The sequence below is a fragment of the Thalassophryne amazonica genome, chromosome 4, assembly GCF_902500255.1.
Source record: "Thalassophryne amazonica chromosome 4, fThaAma1.1, whole genome shotgun sequence".
NCBI classification, from domain to species: Eukaryota; Metazoa; Chordata; class Actinopteri; order Batrachoidiformes; family Batrachoididae; genus Thalassophryne; species Thalassophryne amazonica.
Genome location: NC_047106.1, coordinates 91,719,648 through 91,746,481, shown reverse-complemented (window position 1 = coordinate 91,746,481; position 26,834 = coordinate 91,719,648). Strand labels below are relative to the sequence as shown.

General features: G+C 43.8%; 1 protein-coding gene across 1 annotated transcript in view; it reads right to left on the bottom strand.

The window, feature by feature from the left end:
• LOC117508976 (extracellular calcium-sensing receptor-like) overlaps positions 1 to 17,024 on the bottom strand; it is a 71,251-nt gene extending 54,227 nt beyond the window's left edge. The window contains exons 1-5 of the mRNA XM_034168802.1: positions 16,788 to 17,024; positions 3,225 to 3,416; positions 2,838 to 2,998; positions 2,262 to 2,643; positions 1,955 to 2,179 (exon numbers count right to left, since the gene is read on the bottom strand). Of these exons, the coding sequence (XP_034024693.1) occupies positions 1,955 to 2,179; positions 2,262 to 2,643; positions 2,838 to 2,998; positions 3,225 to 3,416; positions 16,788 to 17,024 (1,197 nt within the window). The remainder of the gene's footprint in view (positions 1 to 1,954; positions 2,180 to 2,261; positions 2,644 to 2,837; positions 2,999 to 3,224; positions 3,417 to 16,787) is intronic.
• Positions 17,025 to 26,834: the final 9,810 nt, after the last annotated feature.

The following is a 26,834-nucleotide window of genomic DNA, read 5'->3' as shown; positions in this document are numbered from 1 at the left end:
ACCCTTTCTTGACTTCAATGAAAATAAATACTTGTTTTATAAAAAGTAAAATAAAGACCTCTTTCTTGACCTCATATTTAACTGTTGACAGCACTGTAACAGTAAAACTTGCAATTTCGAACCTACATTGTTTATAAATGTAACTATTAAATTCTAACATTTTTCTAACATTTAAATTCTCTATAAACATTTTTCTTGTCGAAATTATTATTATTTTAAGCAATATTAGTAGTTGTAGTAAAAAACGGCTTCACAACTGGACCTTTAATCTAGGGGTGTTGTGGGGGAGCACATCCTTGCCCCACGCCCCCATTCCATCTGGATTCGCCCCTGCTTTGGTGTTTGAGCACAAAGAATGGATAACATTTATTTATGCAGAAAACATGACCAGATTTACAGGTAAGAAAGTTTTATTGCGTTTTCACATCATGTGGTCCTCAGAAAGAGAGTTTAGGTGCATTTGAGTGGAAAATAGTGTTAGTTGTTGACGCGTCGCGGAGGATCAGCTGTTTTTAACGACCAGATACAGTGGCTCAGCTCAGAATTCTAAATAAAGGAGGAAAAACAGTATAAAAATGTCTTTGTAAAGCTCAGTGCAGGTGTGCTGTTGTCACCGCGCTTTAAGAGGTGAGGAAGAGTCGAGCATCTGCAAAAAACCGTGGATGAAAAGCTCACAGCTCGCTTAAAGTGGTCAGTTCAGTCGAACCCCGACCTCCTGCCCACACACCAAGTTTAATGCTGCTATCGACCCACAATGAAAAATAATAGTAACGCACAGTGACATGGAGAAGTAACTTTAATCTGATTACTGATTTGGAAAGATTAACGCGTTAGATTACTCGTTACTAAAAAAAGTGGTCAGATTAGAGTAACGCGTTACTACTAAGTAACGCGTTACCGGCATCACTGCTTACCTCAACCTACAAAACTTCAACAGGTGGCATCTGATGAAGGTAAAAACACAATGGAGCTCATTTATCAACATTGCGTAAAAACAGGTGCAGATATGAGCGCATAATTGGTCTTACAACAAGACACGTGTGATTTATGAAACATTCGTATCTGACCAATCCCAGCGTACGAATGATCGGTTCTTGATAAATGCGACGGGTGAATTTAATCGTCATTAGCATGTTACGCACTTAAATATTCATGGTTTGGAAGCCTCGCCCACTGAGCTCAACATGGAGAGAAGAAGCACTGGGAAGAAGAAAAACTTTTCGGAGATGGAAATCGGCATCCTAACATCGGAGGTGGAGAAAAACAAACATACTTTTTGGCAGTCTGGAAAGTGGAGTCAAAGGTGCTCATAAAAATGCAGTGTGGAAGAGTGTAACGGAGGCGGTCAACAGCGTTGACGCAGAGGAACGGACTCTGGCTGAGGTTTGAAGAATTCTTTGACTTAACCTATGCCTAATGATTTTGAATCAATCTTTTATGCACCCACAGTTAAAAGCTTATGTCTACTAATTGATTAAGAATTGTTTGCAATTAGGTCAAGAAAAAGTGGTTTAAAGCTGCCCACCAAAAAACGTGTTGCGGCACTTAAGCGCAGCATTAGGCAGACTGGGGGAGGCCAACGAGAACCCAGGCTGACCCTGACAGAGACAGAGGAAAAAATAGCTGCGTGGGCTTTTTTAAATTAATTTTGTTTAATCCATTTTAAGAATCCGTTTTGATCTGCTCTGAATATGTGGCTGCTTATGCTTGGATGACAGCTGAGGTTTGTTTCATAATTATTTTCAGACTCAGATTTTGTAGTGCTGCGCCGCAAATCCACAGACTCAGATTTGCGTACACGAGCTCAGACCAGACGTGAGCTCTGTCATGAGATTCGCCTTAGCCTCCACTCACGTCCAAATTGATAAATACCGAAGTTTGTGGTAAAATGGTCGAAGGGAAGTTTTCTGCCGTACATTCATTTGATAAATGAGGCCAAATGTGAGCAGCTTGCCTTGCTCTGATGCCCTGCCCATATTATCCTGTCCTCTTGGATCACCATTTCCTCTCCGGCAGGTTTGGATCCATCAAACAACCCCACAGTGACAAACTCAATTTTCCCCCCTGTGCTTCTCTGCCAAATGATGTTGTCATAATAAGGTACAGATTCGCCCTTCAGGTCAAAGTTCACCTCCTCCCCAGCCATGCTAAATGCAACTTCCTGAAGATAGTGTTGGAGCTTTAAGGCAAATATGCAAAATTACATCATCAAACATTATGAACAGGAGTGGAAATGTAACATTAACAATGGTCAAATTTACCTGCCAGGGTTGGATGTTGTTGCTTTGAGCACATGAATTATTGTAGAATGACCCACTGCTTGGCTGACACAGAAGAAGGTTGTGCAAAGAATGTGCAATAGCAAATACAGACTTATAAACATTATATTCTGTTCTCAGACTGGAGGTATCCATATAAGTCTGGTCCAGTAGCAGCTCCTGCCCTGTGCACGGAGGAAGCAGTGATCCAGAGGCAGATGGAGGAGAGCAACCATAGATATACTCCCAGAAATCCTGCACTAGAGGATTGTTGGGGTATGTATCAGGGTTAACTGTTTGCAGATAATCACTCATTCTGGGAATGTGACCTTTCTTGATGGTAAACCCAATTGTACCCCCCAGATAGGGATAGTATTCACTCCCTCTACAGCAGGGTTGGCCAAGTTCGGTCCTCAAGAGCCACATTCCTGACACTCGTAGTTGTCTCCCTGCTCCAACACACCTGAATCCAATAAAAGACTCGTTAGCAGACTTTTAATGAGCCTTTCATTGGATTCAGGTGTGTTGGAGCAGGGAGACAACTAAGAGTGTCAGGAAGGTGGCTCTCGAGGACCGAACTTGGCCACCCCTGCTCTACAGAATGATGTCTTGGCCCAGGCAGTGGTCGTTACCCACTGGATTCCAGTGATATTCTGCTCCATGTAGTCCCTCAAGAGTGGTTTCACATGCACCCCTGGTGAAAATAACACCACCACTTTTGACCCAGAGTTATGCATTACCTTGACAAAAAAGAATACAAAAACTATGATGTGGAAAGTTGAGGAAGATAATGAGGAACACATCACAATTAAGATAACATTGCAATAGAAACCAGAAAATGTGAATGAAGAAAACCCAGTTTAAATGTGTAACAGAATTTCTCATCAGTAATTTCTGAGTTTTTAAAGTGAAATAAAATTGTCCTCTCAATCTGTAAAACCTTGGTCAACATGTCTGACTGTGTACCTCTATAATTTCCAGACCCCTTTTGCAGTTGAACTGAGATGGAATTGTTTCTTGGAATGCCACACAAATTACAGTCCCCCTTAACTCCCTCAGTAAACCTTGGAGAGCGAAAAGGCCGTATTCATGTTCTTCTCGAAGCAGTCCAACCCAAGTCCAGTTAAAGTGTATCAACAACTGAGCAACAGCTATCACCTGTGATCACAGAAAAAAAAATAAAGACCTCATACACCTTGAAGAATTGTCAGATTTGTGTATTAGTGTTAATAAATTTGCTGTTAACTCACACGATGCCATTGATTCTAAAATGCGTCTTTCCGGATAGTAACACCCCGCGCCAAATATGCGCCATCGAGCCAATTTCTTTTCTTCTGTTTTCTTTGCTTGTTGTATGTTTGTTGTTGACATGGACATAGAACTCAATTTTCTAGGGGTCTTGAAAAAACACTCAAATGCTGAAGAAATCATGGCACTGGGATGTTCTGAACTTTGAAAATGGCTGGCACTCAATGAGTTAAGATATTTGTCTGTTCTGCAAGTAGAACAAATCTCCTCCATCAACTTTACAGCTCTCTCAGCTACTATGCTGGAGCGAGGCACATCAAGCACTGATGGTTCCTTTTTTCCAGTGAGTAGAGAAGCATTTCACAGCTTTGGGACACTTAAGTTTGGATATTGCTGACAGCAGGTCTTCATAATCTGTCTCTGAATAGTGTTGGTTAGAAAACCAGGCCCGCGACCATGTAGTTGCAATGAAATCGCAAGTTACCCTCAGCTGTTCTCGCCAATTTGGAAGAAGTAATAATGCAATAAGTGTAAAAAAAATTCCTCGTGAGTTCCACCTGGCACTGTGAAGTGATGGCAGCTTGTGCCATTTGATGCAAGGCCGTTTTTCCTCTGTTTTGTAAAACTTATATGGTTTCACAAAGCTCAAAAAGGAATTTAAAATCATCTCTCCAGCCAAGGTTCTCATACTCTGGTATCACTTCTATGCCCATGTATGCATTTTGCAAATCATCATACTGTTCCAAAATCTCATCAATAAACTCGTAGTTAATGTTAGGTGACCGTGACCGTATAGGAAAAAAGTTCAACACATGTCGCAGAACAAGATCAAGAATGTGGTGTTGGCAGCCGATGTATTGAGGTTCATCCAATCCCTTGTCTCGAAATGTTCTCTGCAGCCTGGCTACAACACCATTTTTGCGACCAGTATTGACTGCTGTTGTGTCAGAGATGATCATCTGAATACTGTTACATTGCATGCATTGTACTCATCAAGCAAGTCCTGTAGTGGTATATAGATGTCTGCAGCAGTTCCACTGTCACAAGCCAAAATGCTAAGTTGTAATGTTCTTCTATCATTTTTCAAGCACACAACTTGGTACTCTTTATTATTAATTTTCTTACCATCAAACTGCAAACAAAATTTCTCTTCAGAGATCAGTTCCATGAGGTGGTTCTTAACTTGTTCTGCATCTCTGATTGTTCAACACCAGACTCCAGACTGTGATGGTGTTGGGACACTAACTCCATCTTAAGCCAGACTTTGAAGCACTTTTCTGGTTGACAAAGAGTGTTTAGACACCAGTTTGGCAGCAGACTTTGTTGAGTGGCGTGTTCAATTTTATCTATTTTACCTTTATTTTTTTATTTCTTTTAATTATTGTTTATTAATATATTTTAGCAATATTTATTTGTATTTTTTATTATTTCTTGATACTTGTTAATTCTTTTCTTGTTACGTTATTTTTAAAAATCGTATTGTGTAAAATTTTTAAAAGTGATGTGGTGCTAGGTGCGGGAGGTTTTTTCAAGATCCAATGAAATAAACTTCAAAAAAGCAATCTATGGGTAAAGGTTCATCAAATGCAACATCAGGAAAATGAAAGTTTTGAAAAAGAGTTTTGTAGTCATAACCCTAATGGCCAGGGTAGCCCGCTGAGCTGTCAGGGAATATCCACAAGAATCAAAGATTCTGTACCCAAGACTGTGGTTGGGTAAGTCATTTCTCTGGTTTATCTCCTCCACTGCCAGCCTCATTGACTGAGCCCAATGGAAACGTAAGGGCCTTTCACACTGAACGCATCAGATGCGTCAGAAGCATCAAAAATCGGTCTAAAAAGCATTATTTTCAATGAGATGCATTGCTTTTTAGATGCGTCAGAAGCATCGCGTCAAAAGCTGAGCTAAAACGACGCTTCTGACAGGAGCGCGCATTGCCACTTGTCGGCACGCTGACGCGATCAAAGTTCAATCCAGTCCAACTGTCGACGCGCTGAGCCGTGACGTAGCTTCACGCTGTCCAATAGGAACGACGCGTCGGGTTAAAACACCGAAGACTAGTGGCAGAAACCACTGATCTATACAAAACGGATTGGTGCAGAAACCACTGATCTGTACAAAAACAGAAATGTGTCACAGGACTGCTCATTTATAGAGCAGTTTTCTGAAGAAAAATCCTTGGACATGTTTTTTTTTGTTGCTGTTTGTTACCTCAGAATTTCTGATTACTGTTAAAAAAAAAGTTTGGAACACTTGCAATTAAAATAGCTAAATAAATCAATAAATGGTTCTTTAGAAACCTTTCATCTGTAAATTAAAACCACCTGTTATTTCAGATTAGATAATTTCTTGATTAACATAAGGAACCTTGGACATTTATTTTTAGACAAATAAAATAACATGGAAACCCTTACATTTTTTTAAAGTCTGGTAGATTATTTATATCTCATTTCAACCAGAAAAACAGACACTGTAAATAAATACAAATGTTTATTATAAATGCAACAGGAAATAATTGAACAATGACTGCAGTGTGATTGTAACAAAGGATTTTTGTGACATAAACCTCATGATGAATTTTTTAATGGTCATTTCAACTTGTAATTTCGCCAAAATATGTTATTGCCTTTAATATTGTTATCAGGACAGAGTCATTTCTAAAATATGAATTTGAGCGCAAAAAGTGGAGAGCTTCTACCTGTGCAAATGTCTTTGGACTTTGATTCGTGGACATTTTTAATGATCCGTTCATTTATTGTTACAATATAAAATGAAACAGCTTTTTAAAAAATAATAAAATAGTTGCTGTTGAAAGAGCCTTTTATTTAGAAGCAGGTGAAGTTATGCTGGATTCTCGGGACCAGATGAAGGTCTCTTCTGCAGCTTTGAACTCTGGTGGTGTTGATGAAGACACTTTTGTCCTTTTTTGAAGAGCAGAGATGTTTTCTTTCGACTGGACTTTGTGGTGTTCAGCTCATCAATGGAAGTTTGGTTGTCTGCACAGCAAATGTTCCTGATTGGGACAAATGAAAATATTTATTTAAATATAAAGAAACACTAAACAATTTATATATATAAAAAAAGAAAAAAAAAGGAAAAAAAAAAACAATGGAAAAAAAATGCCCGAAAGCTGAAGCCTGAAGCTTTATTTGGTAAAAATAGGAATGACTGAACCATCTACAAATTAAAACGTTCACTCAGATCAACTGTGCTAAAAAGCTAACATTAGCCGATCAATAAACCTTCACAGCAGTGCAGAAATGTCATGTTTTACTTTTATTTTATCCTCACCGCGATAAAGCTGCTGAACTAAACTCCGTTGGGCAAACTGGGACTTCGCATATATCCAAAAAGTGGAAGATTTCGGACTGAGTGGGTTTGCTCCATCACCCCGGCTGCCTGCCTCGCGCTGCCCAGTGATGATGCCTGAAGGCCGGCTTCTCCGTGCGGGTCAGCCCACTGTCGTGGTTCGATCGATATCCCACCAAGTCGTCAGTCCTCCCTCGGTCGGCGTCACTCCGAAAAGTAGCTGAAAAAAGCTTCTCTCAGCAGGGTGATGGGAGAATCGTTCTGCTGCTGTTTTTTTAAAGCTTTTTGTGGTTCAGGCGACCCAAATTCAAGATGGCGATCGCTGAACCTTTTTCAGATTGTGGAAACAGCCAGAGTGTGACGTAGCCACAATCTCCGCCCCCTTGCCGCTTCCGAACCAACGCGTCTGACGTCACGACTCTTTGGAAACGCATCGGCCTGGCGTTACGACGCGTTGGGAAGCATTAAAGCGTCGCGCTGACGCTTTCAATGTGAAAGGCCCTTTAGAGTAACAAATCTGCAGGCAAACAAGCATAAGAACCGTTGAGAAAATGCAGAGACATGATTCTAGATTACAATTTACAGCTGTCTGACAGGGTGACATAATGAAGAAAGTGTATTGCATTGACCACATTGTCTCATTTTACTTTCATAATATTTGTCAGAGCTGTATGTCTTTGCTTTAACCCAGGTCTCAAACACAGCCTAAAAATTCAAGAAAATATAACTAAAAGAACACTATAAGGCTTTTGACACAATATCAGATATAGTATATTTCAAATGGACAGAATCAATCAAACATTCCCACTCTGATTTTCACTGCTGTTCCATCAAACTTACCTGCTACACTTGAAATCTGTAGGTCGGTGAGTGAAGTCAGGTTTTGGCATCTCCTGGTCATAATGCAAAGGGAAGATGCCACCGATAACGTAGTCACCTTTGGCAATGAAGCTTGGCTCAAAGTTGTTTTGAGGAATGCACACGTTGGCAGAAAGTGGGACTGGAGCTGTCAATCTAGAAAGAGGTGTGAAAGAAAAGGAGAGTACATGGACAATGTAAAGAAGTAAAAGTGCAGTCATACTGCCAGATATTTCCAACTGGAATGAAAGCATGAAATGTTATAAGTTATATAAAGCATTTCCAGGGTTGGGTAGGATTACTTTGAAATGTAATCCAAAAGTAATCGGATTACAAGTAATCCAAATGTATGTACATGCATACATGTAATCCACATGTATTCTTTCAAAGTAATCCTACCCAACCTTGCATGTAACCTTCTCTGACTTTCGTCTTATTAAAGGAAGTGCAGCTGGATTGGATGTTATGAGTCCCGCCTAATTTGCCAAAGTAAATTCACAAAGACTGGATAATTAATGCAGGCTGCTACCACCATTCTGAACATTTGAATACAAAATTGAGACAATATGGCTTCCTGTGCATTTCAATGTACTAACGTCCATACAAGAAGTTAAAGTGGATATGACACCTAAAAAAATAGGTAAAACTGATATAAATATCAAAATATACATACAGTATAGTAAGTTGAAAGTGGTTTTAATCATTATCACTGAGAAATAAACTTTGTATAGCTTCTCAAAAGTGTGTTTCTTGGAAAGCACGCTGGCAGCATTCCATCTGCGGTCACGTGATGCCGTGACGTCACAGCATGTAGAGTCCTGTCTTTGTCTGTTAGATTGACAACAGGAACAGATAGACCTCAGCATGAACAGTGATGAGATCGAGAACTTTTCTTACTCTTCAAGTGTGGATTATTTCTGTGAGGAAATCGAGACTGACTCAGATCCTGAGGATGTTGCAGCAGTGATTAGACCCTACAGATTGGAGCCGTCTTTCAGATGAACATTCAAACCAGGAACATTCTGCCAGCGAAAATAATGCAGACGGTGCTTATGGCAGAGCCGAAGCAGAGGCAAGAGACATACCAATTCCGATGGATTTTGAAAGGCTGCAGAATACCGAATGGTAATGGAGGCTTTGATTTTTGTTGCTGCTGTTTATAACACTAATTATAGCATTTTCGATACTAGCTGTTTACTGCTTTTGTTATTGTTCCGTAGCCACGATAGCGTAGCTACTACTTGCGGACCACCATCATTACCTTCGGGTTTTTGCCATTTTCGAGTGCCTGGCACTGCATTCATCAGTGTTTAATTACGTTATTTTCACAAAAGAATAGGAAATAAAAAGCAAACGTTTTGAAAAAGAACGCCGAAAACAACAGTGAACATGCCGCCGCCGTGTTTACTACGTATTGCACTGATATTTTTACAAGTTCCTTGACCATTTCAAGATTATTGTGGCCATATTATTTGGGGATTGACATTTTAGGTGTTCTTGTGAGTGGTGCAAGAACATATAGTGACAATAGTGGAAAGTGTATGCTGTTGGGAGCAAATGTGGGTGTGCGAGCGGAGTGAGCAGCAGCTTGACATTTCGTGCATCACACAACACTGTGGCTTTCTATCAATTTGCCTGGACTTGAAAAGGCTAAAACCTTTTGCCCTTGTGTTTGTGCAATATGCTGCGACACACTGGTCAGGCATATCGACAAACAAGTCCCTGAGAGCTGTGTTTAATCAAAGTTTCTGCCGCTAAGAAAAGTGTAAACAATGGCCGCCAGGTGTGCAAGCCAATACGGTCTACACACAATGACATATTTCAGGCTTGGTGCTCAGCGGGAAGCTGGTCACGGGGCGTGCACATTTTTTGAACTTAGTAACAAAGTAAACGTGAATTTACTTTGCGTCCATTTTCCCAAAATGCTTAGGTTGACCGAATTATGTAACCTTTGTTACATGTAATAAGACTATGTTGTCTTTAAGGTGCGTTTACACATAAGCAAGACGCGTTACGAATGTCATTTTTCTGTCATTCGTGACACATTCCTGACATTCTTAATGTGACTTAACGCATCTGAATAGGTTTCTTAATAGTGCGTGTTGGTGCGTGATATTCTTGATATTCGTGGAGCATGTTTTTGCCTGTCAAAAAAATCTTCCACGAATGTCACACACCACCCTCATTTCGTCTCACGTCGTGTAGGTCGCAACTGAGCGTACTGATCCGTCTTGATGAGTAGTGATCCTTAACAGAACGTGACAATGTTTGTACTGTGATGGTTCTTGGAGCCCAAACTGTCACGCGTTATTACGAAGTGACACGGAAACTGTCAAGTTTTGACACGACTTGTAACGCGGCGTCACATTTCACTGCGCGCCACGACAAATTGGTTTTCTGTCACGTGCGCACAATTAAACTCGGCTCCAAATGTCGGTCCACGGTTCCTGCTGAAGCTCCTCAGGATGCTCCTGCAGGAGTTCCACCTGCTGTTGTAACCGATGAGTGAGAGAACGAGTCTGAGTCAGAGGAACCAGAGGAGCGAGAGGAGACTCACGTGCAGCCAGACATCTCTGCACCTCCTCTAGTCCAGCGGAGGAAGAAGCGCGCGCATAATTAAACCCTGCTGTACCGCATTCAGTTTGATTGCTGACACCAAGTTGGCAAAAATTCAAATTTCAGTGCTCTTCAATGCGCTCCTACAGAAGCTCTGAGCTGCCAAGCCCTAAAAAATATTTGGCTCAGTATCATGTAATTACGTGATAAGTTTCATGTTATAACGTGATAAATATCACGTTATTTCGTGATATGAAATTATCATGTTATTTCATGATGCGGTTTTTTCACGTTATAATGAGAAATTATCACGTTATTTCGTGATATGCAACTGTCACGTTATTCTGACATAACAAATTATCACGTTATTCTGAGATATGCAACTATCACGTTATTCTGAGATAACAAATTATCACGTTATTCTGAGATATTATCACGTTATTCTGAGATATTATCACGTTATTCTGAGATAAGACATTATCACATTATTCTGAGATATTATCACGTTATTCTGAGATATTATCACGTTATTCTGAGATAAGAATTTATCACGTTATTTCATAATATGAAATTATCACGTTATTTCGATTTATGAAATTACGATGTTATTTTGTGATAAACATTCATCACGTTATTTCATTTTTACGTTATAACGTGAAAACATCAATATGGTTTTACTTTCATACACAGCCAAGCCAGTCTACTAGCGCACTTCCCTTTCACGTCACGTCATCTATAGCGTTTGCTTGAGGATGGCTGAAAATGTGGATTCTTCACTCTCGACATTTCTTCGAGGTCGGGGTGTTTCAGAGGACTGTCTCCTTCGAATGGAACAAGATCATGTAAGTGTATTTTACTGTTTACGTCCTCAATTTGTAGTTTGCAATAGAACTGCTGAATATGGCTGCTAGGTGCTGTAGCGACTGATTGGCACAGTGGCAGCTCTGCTAAAATTCGGCAAATATGTGGCCTTAAGCTCTGACACGTCTGTGTTTTACAATTGTCATGGATAAACACCAATATTGTTGACGGCATGCGCTCCAGTCTTAAACCGCAAGGATATGCTAAGCAGAAAATGGGGCTTAACACTAGTTGCTAGCTATTTGGCTTCTCCTGCAAACGGGAGAGTCTGCTTGTGTTTGGAATTTGGACACTTTCCCGGGAACTTCGGTAAAACGCTCTCTTTCAAGCCTAAAAATGGCACAACACTTCGGGCAAAGATTTGCACAGGGGAGAGATAGCTCCGACCAGCCACCATGATGAAAATGACTCGTTTACTTCCGGAAATAGCCGAATGGTTCCGAAGACACTTGATCGCTCCGACCAGCCGCCATGAGGAAAATGACTCGTTTACTTCCAGAAATACCCGAATGGTTCTGAAGACACTTGCTGCACAGCTATAGTGAAACACGGAGTTTGATACGGGAAAATTACTCCAGAGTCTTACAACAAAAATGTTTAATTATTCAAAAATCATGCATTACAGTTACACTATAGCTTATGCATCAGACATAAGACATTCTACAGTTTATTTATTCAAATTAAAAAATAACTATTTGCAGTATACTTTTATTAAACTGGTTTAACAGGGCTGAGGATGGATGCATTATTAGCCCTGGCCAAACAAATCATTACTGATGACTGCTGTGAATTAAGAATAGGAAGAAGAGTTGTGAAGGCCTACCCTGACACAAACTGATGAAGGGTAGTGAAAGTTTCGTAGCCACACCAAATCGGAGTGTTACATGAAATTTAGAAATGTGAGTAATAAAGAGTTTTTTACTACTCGAATAAGGTAAAATTTATGGATACTATCTTTGTTAGCTGAACATAAAATTTGGTGTGAGAGTGCATGATTTCCAAACTCAAGGAAATTGCAAACGGTATATCAACTGTAAAAGAAAGTATCTGGCTAACAATTTTAAGTATCTTTTACAATTTTGACTTTACATTTTAAGTACCACCAAAATATCAAGAAGGTTTGAAACGGTGCCACATTACAAATGACATATTCGGTATAGTTTAACTTCACAAAAATAATTTTTAGCAAAATGTCAACTTTATGCAAAGAAATTACCGTAAACCGGGGTTACTTTGCCTTGGCTGGCCCTAGGGGGCAACTTTGGCCACTCCAAGAAAAACCTATTGACCTAGGCCAGTGCACTTTCTTTATAAATGATACAATGCATCATTTATAGAGAAAGTGTCCTGACCAGGTTAATAGGTTCTTTGTTGGAGTGGCCAAAGTTGCCCCCTAGGGCCAAAGTAACCCCGGTTTACGGAACTACAAATTTGTAGAAAATTACTATAAATTTGTAAAACAGGTTTTTTTAAAGTCCTCATTTAAATTCTATGCCAACATGTCATAAAATCGTAAGATAAATGATAATATTTGTAACACTGAAAAGAAGTTTGACAGTGTCCACACATGCAGATTTCTTAAGATGCAACGTCCTTCAGCAAGCATCCTCGTATAATAAACTGTAAATTATACACATGAATGTTCTGTTCTGTATTCTGTATTTGATCGCTATGGGTTTCTGCTCAAATATATATAGTCAAGTCAGTGTCTGTACTTTTTATGTTCAGCTTCTATATGAATCTTTCAGCAGAGGGCTTCCGACAAGATCGTCAGTAGTCTACAGCAAGGTAAGTGCCCGGGGGTGAGAAGGGAGTGCCTGCAAACTATGCCGGAGAATGTGTAGTAATTTTCCCGTATCAAACTACATGTTTTGCTATAGCCGTGCATCAAGTGTCTTCGGAACCATTCAGGTATTTCCGGAAGTAAACGAGTCATTTTCATCATGGCGGCTGGTCGGCGCTATCTCTCCCCTGTGCAAATCTTCTTCAGGCACAACATTATCAGGGCCTCTACACATGAACTTGAGCATTATTAGTGTAAACATTGGGTGGGTGGGATCCTACATTTGTTACTGGCGTGAAGTTAGACAGTAGTTCATTATTCAGACAGTAATTCGCGATGAAGCAGTTCTGGTTGTATTAACGGCAAAAACATGTTTTTAAAATGGAAATAAACGTGCCCTGTTAAAATCTACCCCCCTACATCACATATTCAAAATCTACCTTCATCAATGAAGTACAAGGTGAAGGTAGATGAAGGTAGATTTTGAATATGTGATACAGTGGGGTTTAAGGATCAATAAAAGGAACTATTACTATTGTAATTTGTTTTTGTTGCACCTTTTTTTTAGCTTGATTGACTGGGCTGTTAGTGATCTGAGTTTAGTCATCTCATTTTAGGCTATATGGGCTATAGTGAGAAGTTGATTGATGAGACTTGATTGTGTTTGTCTTAATTCCTGCAAAAGGTGAATTTCAAAACACACTGAGCAACAACTGAAGAGTACATTCATTATTTCAAATAAAATGATTGAATTACAATTTATTTAATTACCAAACAAATAATTTAATTACTGTGTGCATTGTTTACTTATTATAAGCACTTAGTCTCAGTTCATAAAGATGGTATCATACTACGCCCCTTCTTTGATTCCTGTGTGTGTACATGTAGTCTTGTACTTGAGTTGTAATTATTATTATTATGTCTTGACAGATTGATGCCACAGTCCTTGATTATATGGACGACAACACTCTGGCTGACTACATCCCAACTTATGGAGACAGGATCGCGGCAAGACGCTTCTGCAACAAACACAGTGCCACTGCCAAAAAAAAAAAACAATCTGCAAAGCATTCAATGCTGGAAAAACTGAAGAAAAAAATGGGCATTGCTGTGAGTGATGATGAGAACAATAACCAGGAGACATCTACCGAAAGACCGAAAAGACATTATGCAAAGCGCAACAAATTTGCAGAAAAAAGACAAGAAAAGTGGAGTTGGGATGGAGTCACGAAGGCAAACAAGTCAGAAAACGCAAAGGAGGGGGGACAAGGACCCTTGATGTACCCAAAGAATCAAAGAAGGCGGACATACTGCAGTATGCCAAAGATATTTTCTTCCCAAATGGAAAAAATAAGCTAGGAAAGTTTGAAACATTTAGCCATGACATAGTAGATTACCAGGAAGAAGCTATTTTTGATGATGCTATTACAGTTGGGGAACTCTACAGCATACTAAGAATGGGAGTGTTGAGATTCTACCTGTGCACAAAGGTTGCAAAAGATGAGGATGCTGAAGAATGTGTCGGGGGAGAATCAAAGATGAACCAACAAATACAGAATAGCATGCATGAAGAGGATGAGCAGCCTCTTCAAACTGTCGTTACAGAAGCATTTCTAGACACATCTGAGGTGATGATTGGCCCTTTTCTCGGAGAACCCATGGCTGGCCAACTGGATGACACTTTGTTATATCAACCTAACCTGCAGGTCAATGAGGACACTGCCATCATATCAGTCCTATTCCCCAGTGCACCGCTTGGATGTGACAGCCCTTCCAACACAAAACAATTTGAAAGGCATCCTTCTAAAGGTGGCACACAAACAGCTGATCCAAAAGCCAAGATATGCATGCGAGAAGATGTCCTTAATTGCTGGTGCCTCCCTGAAAGAAGCTTTCGTGAACACACAACATGTTCTGCTTATGTACGAAGACAAAAAGCCAACAACTAAAAAGCTTTTGAAATGACTAGAAGCTTCTCCTTCCACTCAAGCAGAAAACCAGTGTTTTCGTTTACTGAAACAGTACATCAGGGGATTGGATGATGTTGGTCTGAGAAGGATGCTAAGGTTCATGACAGGGTCTGATGTTGTCTGCGTTGACAAGATTGACATCATGTTTACACCTGCAGATGGACTTGCACGCCGGCCTGTAGCACACATCTGTGGCCCAGTTCTGGAACTGCCATGGACATATACCTCCTATCCTGAACTACGCATCGAATTTGACAGCATACTGATCAATAATACCTCGTATGAATTTAGCATTGTGTAAGTTTACTATGATATAGTTTGTTATCTCATCTGATAGTAGCAGAAGCAGAAGGATTACGGGTATGTATGTTTGAACATCTGAACAGAAATGGTTTAAAAGTTAACAGTTCTATCAGCATTTACTGTTTTTTTTTTTACTCTAAGTCGTTTTACCTGTTATAGTGACACCAGTCATAAAGTGCCTTATCGGCTTGAGAGCTGTTGTTGAACATATTTTTAGACATTGGAGCAGAGCATTTTATAATCTGTCAAATTTAAACAAAGCAAGTCTGTTGTCTTATGTTCATGAGTTTTAAGGTACAGTCGGTTCAAGACATTAATTGAATTCTTAACTGTTGATAGGTTCCCACAGAGCACAATGTGTTTAAGTCCTGTTATGTCTTCACATAGTGATTGTCTTCACCTGACAACTTGTATGTAATATGTAATGCATTTTGAGCTCAGAGGGAGAGCATTGTTGCACTATAATGGTTCATCTACTGTATGTTACTAAATAGACTGACTTATATACACTTGTATGTCTCATTTTTTCATTGATTACAGGTAGACCCTAATACTACATGCTGAGAAACAACAGCTTTTTGTGTCTAGGTTTATTTCACTTTTATGAAAACAAAAGCAAAGAGGTTGAAGGAAGCAAGCACAATAAACCTCCATGTTATGTTGATGTGCGCCCCCTTGTGTTGAGAAACATAACCACTCCTTGATTCTAACACTACCATGTTAAACAATGCCCTATTACTTATACATTTTACTGTATTTACCTGTCTAACAACACTTATTTCTGATAGGTATTCAGGTCACAGCACTGCATGGCCACTACATCGTATGGGACAGTAATGTTACTACTAGAGACATGTCGAGTATTTTAACTGCAGATTTAGGGCAGGAATTCATGAAAAAATTGATCAAGTAAAGAACAAAACAAAAACATGATCATTGTGCTTTAGATGTTCACCATTCATTATTCTTAGCACTAAAGATACAGCTATCATGGGATAATGTCCAGGTCTTTAAGGATGTATGCTCTCAGGAAAAGATACAGCTCTATAGCTTCATCAGCTGTGGTAGGTGAGTGTAAGAAGTTCTCTGCCATTATAAGGCAGCACATGTCAAACACTGTTTCATCACAAGGACATGGTCCTCTCTGTTGGCATTCTTCTTGCAAGCCTCCACTGCTACCTGAGGGACCTGTTTCAAGTAATCTTGTCCTCCAAATAGATGGGGCAGGGTGTACATGAGAATTGGACGTCCACTCGGAGCTATTGCATTCCTGCTCTTTCGGATGACATGGGTATTCCACAACTGTGCAACTTGCTGCAGTTCCTCCTATTAAAAAACAATATGGAAATTGTTACTTGCAGTATAATATTGACAGCTTTTTGAAAAGCCATGATTTGTCTATTCAACAAAGCACAATCCCCAAATCATTACTGGTTATATAAACGTGTATTATATAGATAGGCCTATATTTCTCCTTTGTCTTTCTAAAGCACATTCAGTGACATAGGCCAATGCAGGCCTTCTTTTGATTGATAAATGTAACCTTGTATGTTATGCTACTTCCTGTAATAGTTAATGATGACAATAATGATTTATTATTATTATGTCAGAGAAGTTGAACATCAAATCAGCCAAACACACCTGGATGATGGACAGGCAAGTAAATAAGATAAGCTGCTTGTCCAAGAAGTCTCCAGAGAAACAGTCTTTATCCTTAAGTTCCTGAAAACGATTCATCCAGTACTGGGCATGATGACTTCTTAAAAACGCCAACCAGCTTTCAATCCGCTGATTGTGATTACTAGACCCAGCGATATAGCAGTTACTGACGATGCTGCGATTGGTACTCCAGCGTAAGAACCTCTGCATCTCGGCCATTGTGACATTTTCTGTTCCCAGATCTGCGCGAATTCTGGAAGGCGTCCCCATCCTCCTCTCAACTTCACTTATTAAATAACCAGCAATGATTTTGGGATTGCTGTTTGTTGAATAGGCATGAAGCCATACAACGAGTCTTGAAAATCCATCAATAGCTCCATTTATGCACACACCAAACAGCTTTAATTTATCATAAGAATCAACGTGCCACATGTAATTAGGCCCAGGGTTCAAGTACAAGCGTCACATCATGTTGTGTGGGCCGCCAGAAGAGGAGGTACTGCTGGCCCACCACCAGAGGGTGCCCTGCCTGAAGTGCGGGCTTCAGGCACGAGAGGGCGCTGCCGCCACGGACACAGCCGGGGGTGACAGCTGTCACTCATTATCCCTTGACAGCTGTCACCCATCTACACTACATCATCTCACTCCATAAAACCCGGACGTCATCTCCACCTCATTGCCGAGATATCATCGACCTGTGAAGGTAATAATCTCAGCCGTATAACTAACTGTGTTTAGTAAACTCATTTTTGCAGCTGTTTTTCCTGTGGAGTGCATTATCTGAAGATTGGCATGACCGGCGACAGCTTCGCTTTACACCCCACCAGATAAGTGCTGTGTGACAGGAGCTGCACGAGTGTGGATGAGAGGTGGAGGTGGAATCTCCACCATTGTTGTTACTGGGTGTGCACACACCCACATCTTATTGTTTCTGCTCCTTGCCAGCAGTACCAGATCCGACATTCGGAGACGGTGGCCACCTGGGGACTCGGGACTTGGCGGCTCCAGTATTCTCCGGGTTCGGTGGCGGAGGAAATCGTGTGGTTCTGGTTCTTCTCAGGACAGACGTCTTCTATCCTCGAGCCTGCCCACACGTCACCCTTGTGATTGACTGTTTGCAAAATTTCACATTCCTCTGTATTGTGGTTGTGCTCATTCACAACAGTAAAGTGTTCATATTCGACTCTTTCATTGTCCGTTCATTTACGCCCCCTGTTGTGGGTCCGTGTCACTACACTTTCCCAATAGGATATCTCGGCCAACGTCATGGATCCCGAGGGGCATCACCCATCTGTTGAACAGCCAATGGAAGAGCAGGGTGCACGGGCATCTGCAGGAGGCGTGATCGGTGAGTTGCAGCAAATCCTCACTGCCTTTACCGCTCGGCTGGATCTGATGACCGAGCAAAACGTCATCCTTAATCGCAGGATGGAGGCTCTCACCGCACAGGTGGAAGCGCGCGCTCAGGGCGCTGCTGCGGCTCCTCCTCCTGCCGACCCGGTGCAGGATATAAACGTTCCACTGGTCGTTCAACGAACCCCCCCACCATCCCCTGAAGCATACATAAGTCCCCCAGAGCCGTACGGGGGTTGTGTGGAGACGTGCGCAGACTTTCTTATGCAGTGTTCGCTCGTCTTTGCACAACGTCCCGTAATGTACGCGTCTGACGCCAGCAAGGTGGCTTATGCAATTAACTTGCTTCGTGGTGAGGCACGCGCTTGGGCTACAGCGCTTTGGGAGCAAAATTCACGGCTCCTTACCACTTATACTGGGTTTGTGAGGGAGTTCAGAACAGTGTTTGATCACCCTAACAGAGGAGAGACTGCTTCAACAGTGCTGCTGTCACTGAGACAGGGGCGCCGGAGCGCAGCCGAATATGCAGTCGACTTCCGCATCGCGGCTGCGAGGTCCGGCTGGAATAACGTTGCGCTCCGCACCGCCTTCATAAACGGACTGTCGTCAGTCCTGAAGGAGCACCTGGAAGCGAAGGAAGAACCGGGGGATTAGATGGGCTTGTCGATCTCGTTATACGGTTAGACAGTCGGTTGGAGGAACGCCGTCGGGAGTGAGACGAAGGACGTGGCCGGGCACGCGCCGTCCCTCTCCCTCCCAGGTCCGAAAAGGTTCCGCCCTCCCCACGCTCCACAGCCTCAACGCTCCATGTGGCTACAGCTCCCCCTGCTGACGTTGCTAGGGAAACGCACTGGGCCAAAATGAGAACAGATGACAGAATGAGGAGGCTGGTCCGCGGGGAGTGTTTTCTCTGCAGCTCAAAAGAGCACATACAGAAAAACTGCCCCAAACGGCCAAAACGACAACACTCGCCCTCAGAGACTGGGCTAAGAGACCGTCCGTACGATTGTGCCATTGATTTGATTCCAGGCGTGGAGTTTCCGTCCAGCAGGCTGTACAAACTCTCACGACCTGAGCGCGAATCAATGGAGACCAACATCCGGGACTCATTAGCTGCTGGGCTGATCTGGAATTCCACCTCCCCGATGGGTGCAGGTTTCTTTTTTGTGGGCAAGAAAGATGGCGGACTCCGTCCATGCATTGATTACAGGGGGCTGAATGAGATTACGGTTCGCAACCGATACCCGTTGCTGTTGTTAGATTCCATGTTCACCACCATGCATGGAGCCAAAATCTTTACAAAGTTGGATCTTAGGAATGCGTATCACCTGGTTCGGGTCCACAAGGGAGACGAGTGGAAGATGGCATTTAACACCCCATTAGGTCATTTTGAGTACCTGGTCATGCCGTTCGGCCTCACTAACGCCCCCGCGACGTTCCAAGCTTTGGTTAATGACGTCTTGCGGGACTTCCTGCACCGATTCGTCTTCGTATATCTGGACGATATACTCATCTTTTCTCCGGACACTGAGACTCATGTCCAGCATGTACGTCAGGTCCTGCAGCGGTTGTTGGAGAACCGGCTGTTTGTGAAGGGCGAGAAGTGCGAGTTCCACAGCGCTTCTTTGTCCTTCCTGGGGTTTATCATCTCCTCCAACTCCATCACCCCTGATCCGGCCAAGGTTGCGGCGGTGAGAGATTGGCCCCAACCAACAAGCCGTAGGAAGCTGCAACAGTTCCTCGGCTTTGCAAATTTCTACAGGAGGTTCATTACGGGCTACAGTCAGGTAGTTAGCCCCCTGACAGCCCTGACCTCTCCAAAAGTCCCCTTCACCTGGTCGGATCGGTGCGAAGCCGCGTTCAAGGAGTTGAAACGACGGTTCTCTACTGCACCAGTTCTGGTGCAGCCCGACCCTAGCCGCCAGTTTGTGGTTGAAGTGGACGCCTCTGACTCAGGGATAGGAGCCGTGCTATCCCAGAGCGGAGAGACCGATAAGGTTCTTCACCCGTGTGCCTACTTTTCTCGCAGGTTGACCCCGGCTGAACGGAACTATGACGTCAGCAACCGAGAACTCCTTGCGGTGAAAGAGGCTCTTGAGGAGTGGAGACACCCGTTGGAGGGAGCGTCTGTGCCGTTCATGGTTTTCACTGACCATCGGAACCTGGAGTATATCAGGACCGCCAAGCGGCTGAACCCCAGGCAAGCCCGCTGGTCACTGTTCTTCGGACGTTTTGACTTCCGGATCACCTATCGCCCCGGGACCAAGAACCAGAGATCGGATGCCTTGTCCCGGGTACACAAAGATGAAGTCAAAACTGTGCTGTCGGATCCACCAGAGCCCATCATTCCGGAGTCCACTATCGTGGCCACCCTCACCTGGGACGTGGAGAAGACCGTCCGGGAGGCCCTGACACGGAGTCTGGACCCGGGGACAGGTCCGAAGGACAGATTGTACGTCCCACCAGAGGCCATGGCTGCGGTCCTAGACTTCTGTCACGGTTCCAAGCTCTCCTGTCATCCAGGGGTGCGAAGGACCGTGGCAGTTGTCCGGCAGCGCTTCTGGTGGGCGTCTATGGAGGCTGACGTCCGGGAGTACATCCAGGCTTGCACCACCTGTGCCAGGGGCAAGGCAGACCACAGGAGGTCCCAAGGACTGCTCCAACCGCTTCCTGTGCCACATCGCCCCTGGTCCCACATCGGCCTGGATTTCGTCACGGGCCTCCCACCATCCCAGGGCAACACCACCATCCTCACAATAGTGGACCGATTCTCCAAGGCGGCCCACTTCGTGGCCCTCCCAAAGCTCCCTACGGCCCAGGAGACAGCGGACCTCCTGGTCCACCACGTCGTCCGTCTGCATGGGATACCAACTGACGTAGTCTCGGATCGTGGTCCCCAGTTTTCCTCTCAGGTCTGGAGGAGTTTCTGCAGAGAACTGGGGGCCACTGTGAGCCTCTCGTCCGGGTACCACCCACAGACGAACGGACAGGCAGAACGGGCCAACCAAGAGTTGGAACAGACCCTCCGCTGTGTGACATCCGCGCACCCGACGGCCTGGAGTAACCACCTGGCCTGGATCAAGTATGCACATAACAGCCAGGTGTCTTCTGCCACCGGCCTCTCCCCATTTGAGGTGTGTCTGGGGTACCAGCCCCCATTGTTTCCCGTGGTGGAGGGAGAGGTCGGTGTGCCCTCAGTCCGGGCCCACCTTCGGAGGTGCCGTCGGGTGTGGCTCACCGCCCGTTCTGCCTTGTTGAAGGCCCGGATGAGGGCTAAGGCCCATGCAGACCGCCGGCGGTCCCCGGCCCCTGCATACCAGGCCGGGCAGGAGGTGTGGTTGTCGACGAAGGACATCCCCCTCCAAGTGGACTCCCCTAAGCTGATGGACAGGTTCATCGGCCCATTCAAGATCCTCAAGATCCTCAGCCCTGCCGCAGTGAAGCTCCAACTCCCAGCTTCACTGCGGATCCACCCGGTTTTTCATGTGTCGAGACTCAAACCTCACCACACCTCACTCCTCTGTGCTCCCGGTCCGGCGCCGCCTCCTGCCCGGATCATTGACGGGGAGCCGGCCTGGACAGTGCGCCGGCTCCTGGACGTCCGTCAAATGGGCCGGGGGTTCCAATATTTGGTGGACTGTGAGGGGTATGGACCCGAAGAACGCTCCTGGGTGAAGAGGAGCTTCATCCTGGATCCGGCCCTCCTGGCCGATTTCTACCGCCAACAGCCCGATAAACCTGGTCGGGCGCCGGGAGGCACCCGTTGAGGGGGGGGTCCTGTTGTGTGGGCCGCCAGAAGAGGAGGTACTGCTGGCCCACCACCAGAGGGCGCCCTGCCTGAAGTGCGGGCTTCAGGCATGAGAGGGCGCTGCCGCCACAGACACAGCCGGGGGTGACAGCTGTCACTCATTATCTCTTGACAGCTGTCACCCATCTACACTACATCATCTCACTCCATAAAACCTGGACGTCATCTCCACCTCATTGCCGAGATATCATCGACCTGTGAAGGTAATAATCTCAGCCGTATAACTAACTGTGTTTAGTAAACTCATTTTTGCAGCTGTTTTTCCTGTGGAGTGCATTATCTGAAGATTGGCGTGACCGGCGACAGCTTCGCTTTACACCCCACCAGATAAGTGCTGTGTGACAGGAGCTGCACGAGTGTGGATGAGAGGTGGAGATGGAATCTCCACCATTGTTGTTACTGGGTGTGCACACACCCACATCTTATTGTTTCTGCTCCTTGCCAGCAGTACCAGATCCAACATTCAGAGACGTTGGCCACCTGGGGACTCGGGACTTGGCGGCTCCAGTGTTCTCCGGGTTCGGTGGCGGAGGAAATCGTGTGGTTCTGGTTCTTCTCAGGACAGACGTCTTCTATCCTCGAGCCTGCCCACACGTCACCCTTGTGATTCACTGTTTGCAAAATTTCACATTCCTCTGTATTGTGGTTGTGCTCATTCACAACAGTAAAGTGTTCATATTCGACTCTTTCATTGTCCGTTCATTTACGCCCCCTGTTGTGGGTCCGTGTCACTACACTTTCCCAACACATCAACCGATTTTGTCGTCTTCTTTCAACAGCATTGGGGTCGAGAAACTTTAGCAAATGTCTCACCGTACTTTGGGTGACAACATATCCAGCTTGGATGCAGTTGAGATGGTGGAACTTGTATCCGTGCAGCCTCCCGTGTCCACCCAGTTGATCAATGAGAAATGATGCAACGTCAAGAGGGTCGGATTCATTCTTTCTTCGGTACAACCCCATGCTTTTCAAAATCCTTCGCAGAGTACGCATACTGACAACAATAGCATCTACAGTGCTCAACAACTGTAGAATTTCACCATGCCTTAAACCAAGCTTGAAATAGAACTGAATTAAGTCATGTAGACGAGCCATGTTCCTTGACTGAACCTGGGAATTGTTGAAGCGAATAGCCTACATATCATGAAATAACATGATAAATGCTTAACACGAAATTGTTATGTGTCGGACGCAGCCCGGAGAACCGACCAGCGTTTGAAGGACCCAGTATAAAATAAGCAGAGCACGGTACAAAGGATAACAGAGTTTAATGAACATAACAGTGCTGTGAAAAATATAAAAGTGCGCGGTCTGGCGTGGTGGATTGCGGTGTGCTCCCAGCAGCGCTAACGGTCCGGAGCCAGAACTGGTTCGGACCCAAGGACCCCGCCGACACCCCCCAGGTGGCCGCGACAAACCGAGTCTGTGAACGAAGGAATCATTATGTGAGTCCACACTCAACACACAGAGAGAACGCTCAAAGGTGCACAAACAGCAAACACTTCCTGGCTTAATTACTAATCAGCTTCCCACCCTGCAGGCATGGAACATCCAGTTCACAAAACTCCACTGCAGAGGAAGCTGATTTAATCGACCAACATACAGCTCAATATAATAAGGTGTGAGGGACACCACATTTACTGACTGTATAAATGTTAGTCACAAAATCTAACGTACCTCAGGAAGTGTGCTGACGAGCGTGAGACCTCACCCTCTCCTCTTTCACAGACCATGCATCAAACCTGGACATTCTCTGCATCCACTGATGATGAGATGGCTCCCGAGACGACGATCTCACCCGTCTGGTCACAAGGTCGAGTCTCTGGCAAATACACACTGTGTACTCCAGTCTTAAATGCCACCATGTTCCAATCCATGTAGATGCACCACAGCTGTGAGTCCTGACGAGCCGCAGGTGATCAGGGTGAGGTCCTGATAAACTCAGCTACACAGCCACTCAGTCCCAAATGCAAGCCACCTGGAAGGAAAAACAAAAGACAGAAACAAAAAGGCAGCCAGGCCCCCCAGCCATACAACAGAAATAACGTGATAATTTCTTATCTCAGAATAACGTGATAGTTGCATATCTCAGAATAACGTGATAGTTGCATATGTCAGAATAACGTGACAATATCTCAGAATAATGTGATAATGTCTTATCTCAGAATAACGTGATAATATCTCAGAATAACGTGATAATGTCTTATCTCAGAATAACGTGATAATATCTCAGAATAACGTGATAATATCTCAGAATAACGTGATAATTTGTTATCTCAGAATAACGTGATAGTTGCATATCTCAGAATAACGTGATAATTTGTTATGTCAGAATAACGTGATAGTTGCATATCACGAAATAACGTGATAATTTCTTGTTATAACATGATAATTTCTCGTTATAATGTGAAAATACCGCATCATGAAATAACATGATAATTTCATATCACGTTATAACGTGATAAATATCACGTTATTTCGTGATATGAAATTATCGCTCCTGCTGCATGCGCCTGATGTTTGGGAAAATGCGCCAGACGAGAGCCGCATGAAGCCACACATCTGGCTCTGTCCTCCTCCTCTGCACCACTCCATGGCACAGAGCCCAGCTACGCATGCAGTCACAAAGTTCTTCTGAAAACTGGAGCGATCTGAATTCGGTTGGATGAATATGGGTGTGTGTGGAGACAATTCACCTCGTTCACAACGTGACAGAACTTGATGTGCTGTTACGCGCAATAGCGCATTCGTGACTTGTCGTTGTTATGTGTAAACGCAGCATTAAGTGTCATATCCACTTTAAGGCACCAGTATGCTCTGTGTGTGAAAATGTATTATTACTTAATTGGTATAATAGCACTGTGAGCACAAATTGGCAGGTTTCAGATAGGTAATGTTAGCTACACTGATAGCACCATGGTTATTGAGACTTTGTGCCATTCACAGCTTTTAAGATACACACCCAAGTTATTCAAGCAACAACTAGCCGACAAAAATGTGTTGTTCAACCATGCCAGGTTATCAAGCTTATTGGCCTTCACTAGCTTGGTATCACTGAGGTAGGTGTTAGTCATCCTGCACAGGTCATGCTCACCTTTCTGGCACTCCACCTGTTTACATATTCTTGGGTTCACTGAGAGTTCCACAAAGTCAGGCATTGAAAGACATATTGAGTCACCTCATTGAACCTTCAAACCTGTTCATCAGGAAACCTGAGTGATGTCCAATATATATGGAGTCTATAGTCAGGATTTAAATCTTCTGTCATTAAAACCCACAGGCTGAAAAACCCTTCAGTTGCCTATTGGTTTTACATAAAAATGTACAACATTCAAACAAAGTTTTATTCATTGTTTTCTGTGAACCATACTAAGTGCCCCTTCACACATAGTGCGAAGTTTGGTCAAATACGGCGAAACAATGCCAAACAGTTTGAATTAGAACATCACAAAATATCACGCCGAAGGACAGGCATGCACAATCCCGGTGTGAGTGTTTGTGCACATGATGGTGTCTTTCGAGCAGGAACAATGCGAGGTGCACCACATCACGCCGCTTATGTGGACTAAATAAAAAATAAAAACCCGCCGGTACCTGTGGGACTACATTGCACCGCTTATGTGGAATAAATAAAAAAAAAAAAAAAACATACCACCCACGGGACTGAACACACACCTTCCAAAAAAACTCTAATTGCTAGTCAGAAACGTTACCACTGAGCTACAGAGCTGTCCTTTTAAAGCTGCTGGAGCTGCATCATATCAGGAAGGACATGGAAGTATTACAAAAAAAAAAAGAAATCACACATCATATAAAAAACAGCATTTGACAAGCGAGCAATACAAATATGATCCGTCTGTTACTCTGTAGATGACCCATGGTCACTGACATACAGTCATGAATGACATGAATGAGAAGTAGTGTGCTCTGATCATGTCCACATCTACTGGTCCACTGCGTCCAGTTGCTCCGCAAGCGTGTTCTGCCTGACACGTACGAGGTCTATTAGAAAAGTATCCGACCTTATTATTTTTTCAAATACCATATGGATTTGAATCACGTGTGACTGCGTCAGATAAGCTTGAAACCTCGTGCGCATGCGTGAGTTTTTCCACGCCTGTCGGTTGCGTCATTCGCCTGTGAGCAGGCTTTGAGTGAGGAGTGGTCCAGCCCCCTCGTCGGATTTTTATTGCCAGGAAATGGCGGAATGATTTGGGCTTTTTTTTCCATCAGAATTTTTTCAGAAACTGTTAGAGACTGGCAGCTGGAAACCATTAGAAAAATTTATCTGGCTTTCGGTGAAAATGTTACGGCACAGCCACGATGCGCGGAATTCCTCTGCACGTCTGTCTCAATGTGCCGAAAAAGTGCTGATGTCCACGTCTTTTCACAATTCCTGTGCTAGTCAGATGATGTCCCGGATAAAACACAGCGTCCAGTTTGGAAATGAACGGCACATTCCACTGTTACAGGAGTTTTTGTCATGGAAAGAGGAGCGGAGGCTTCGCGCGTCACAGCGGTGCCGCATGGTGCAAAGCAACGCCGTGATGAAGCCTCACGGGACATGTTCTGGCATGTCCAGGCACATCCACAATTTCTCAGATAATCACTCGATGGAAAAACCACCGACAGCTGTCTGAACGCCATCTCAAAGCCGTCCTGTGAGACCAAAACGGAGGTGGTTTTGTCTCGCTCCAGTAGGGAATCCATCGTGACGCGTGAAGCCTCCGCTCGGCTTTCCATGACAAAATCTCTTGTTAAAAGTGAAATCTGCCGGAAAACGTTTGATGTCCAGCTCTTGTGATAACCAGAGAAATTGCACATGATGGTCAAGGATCCAGACAGCCATCCGTTTAGAAATGAAATGG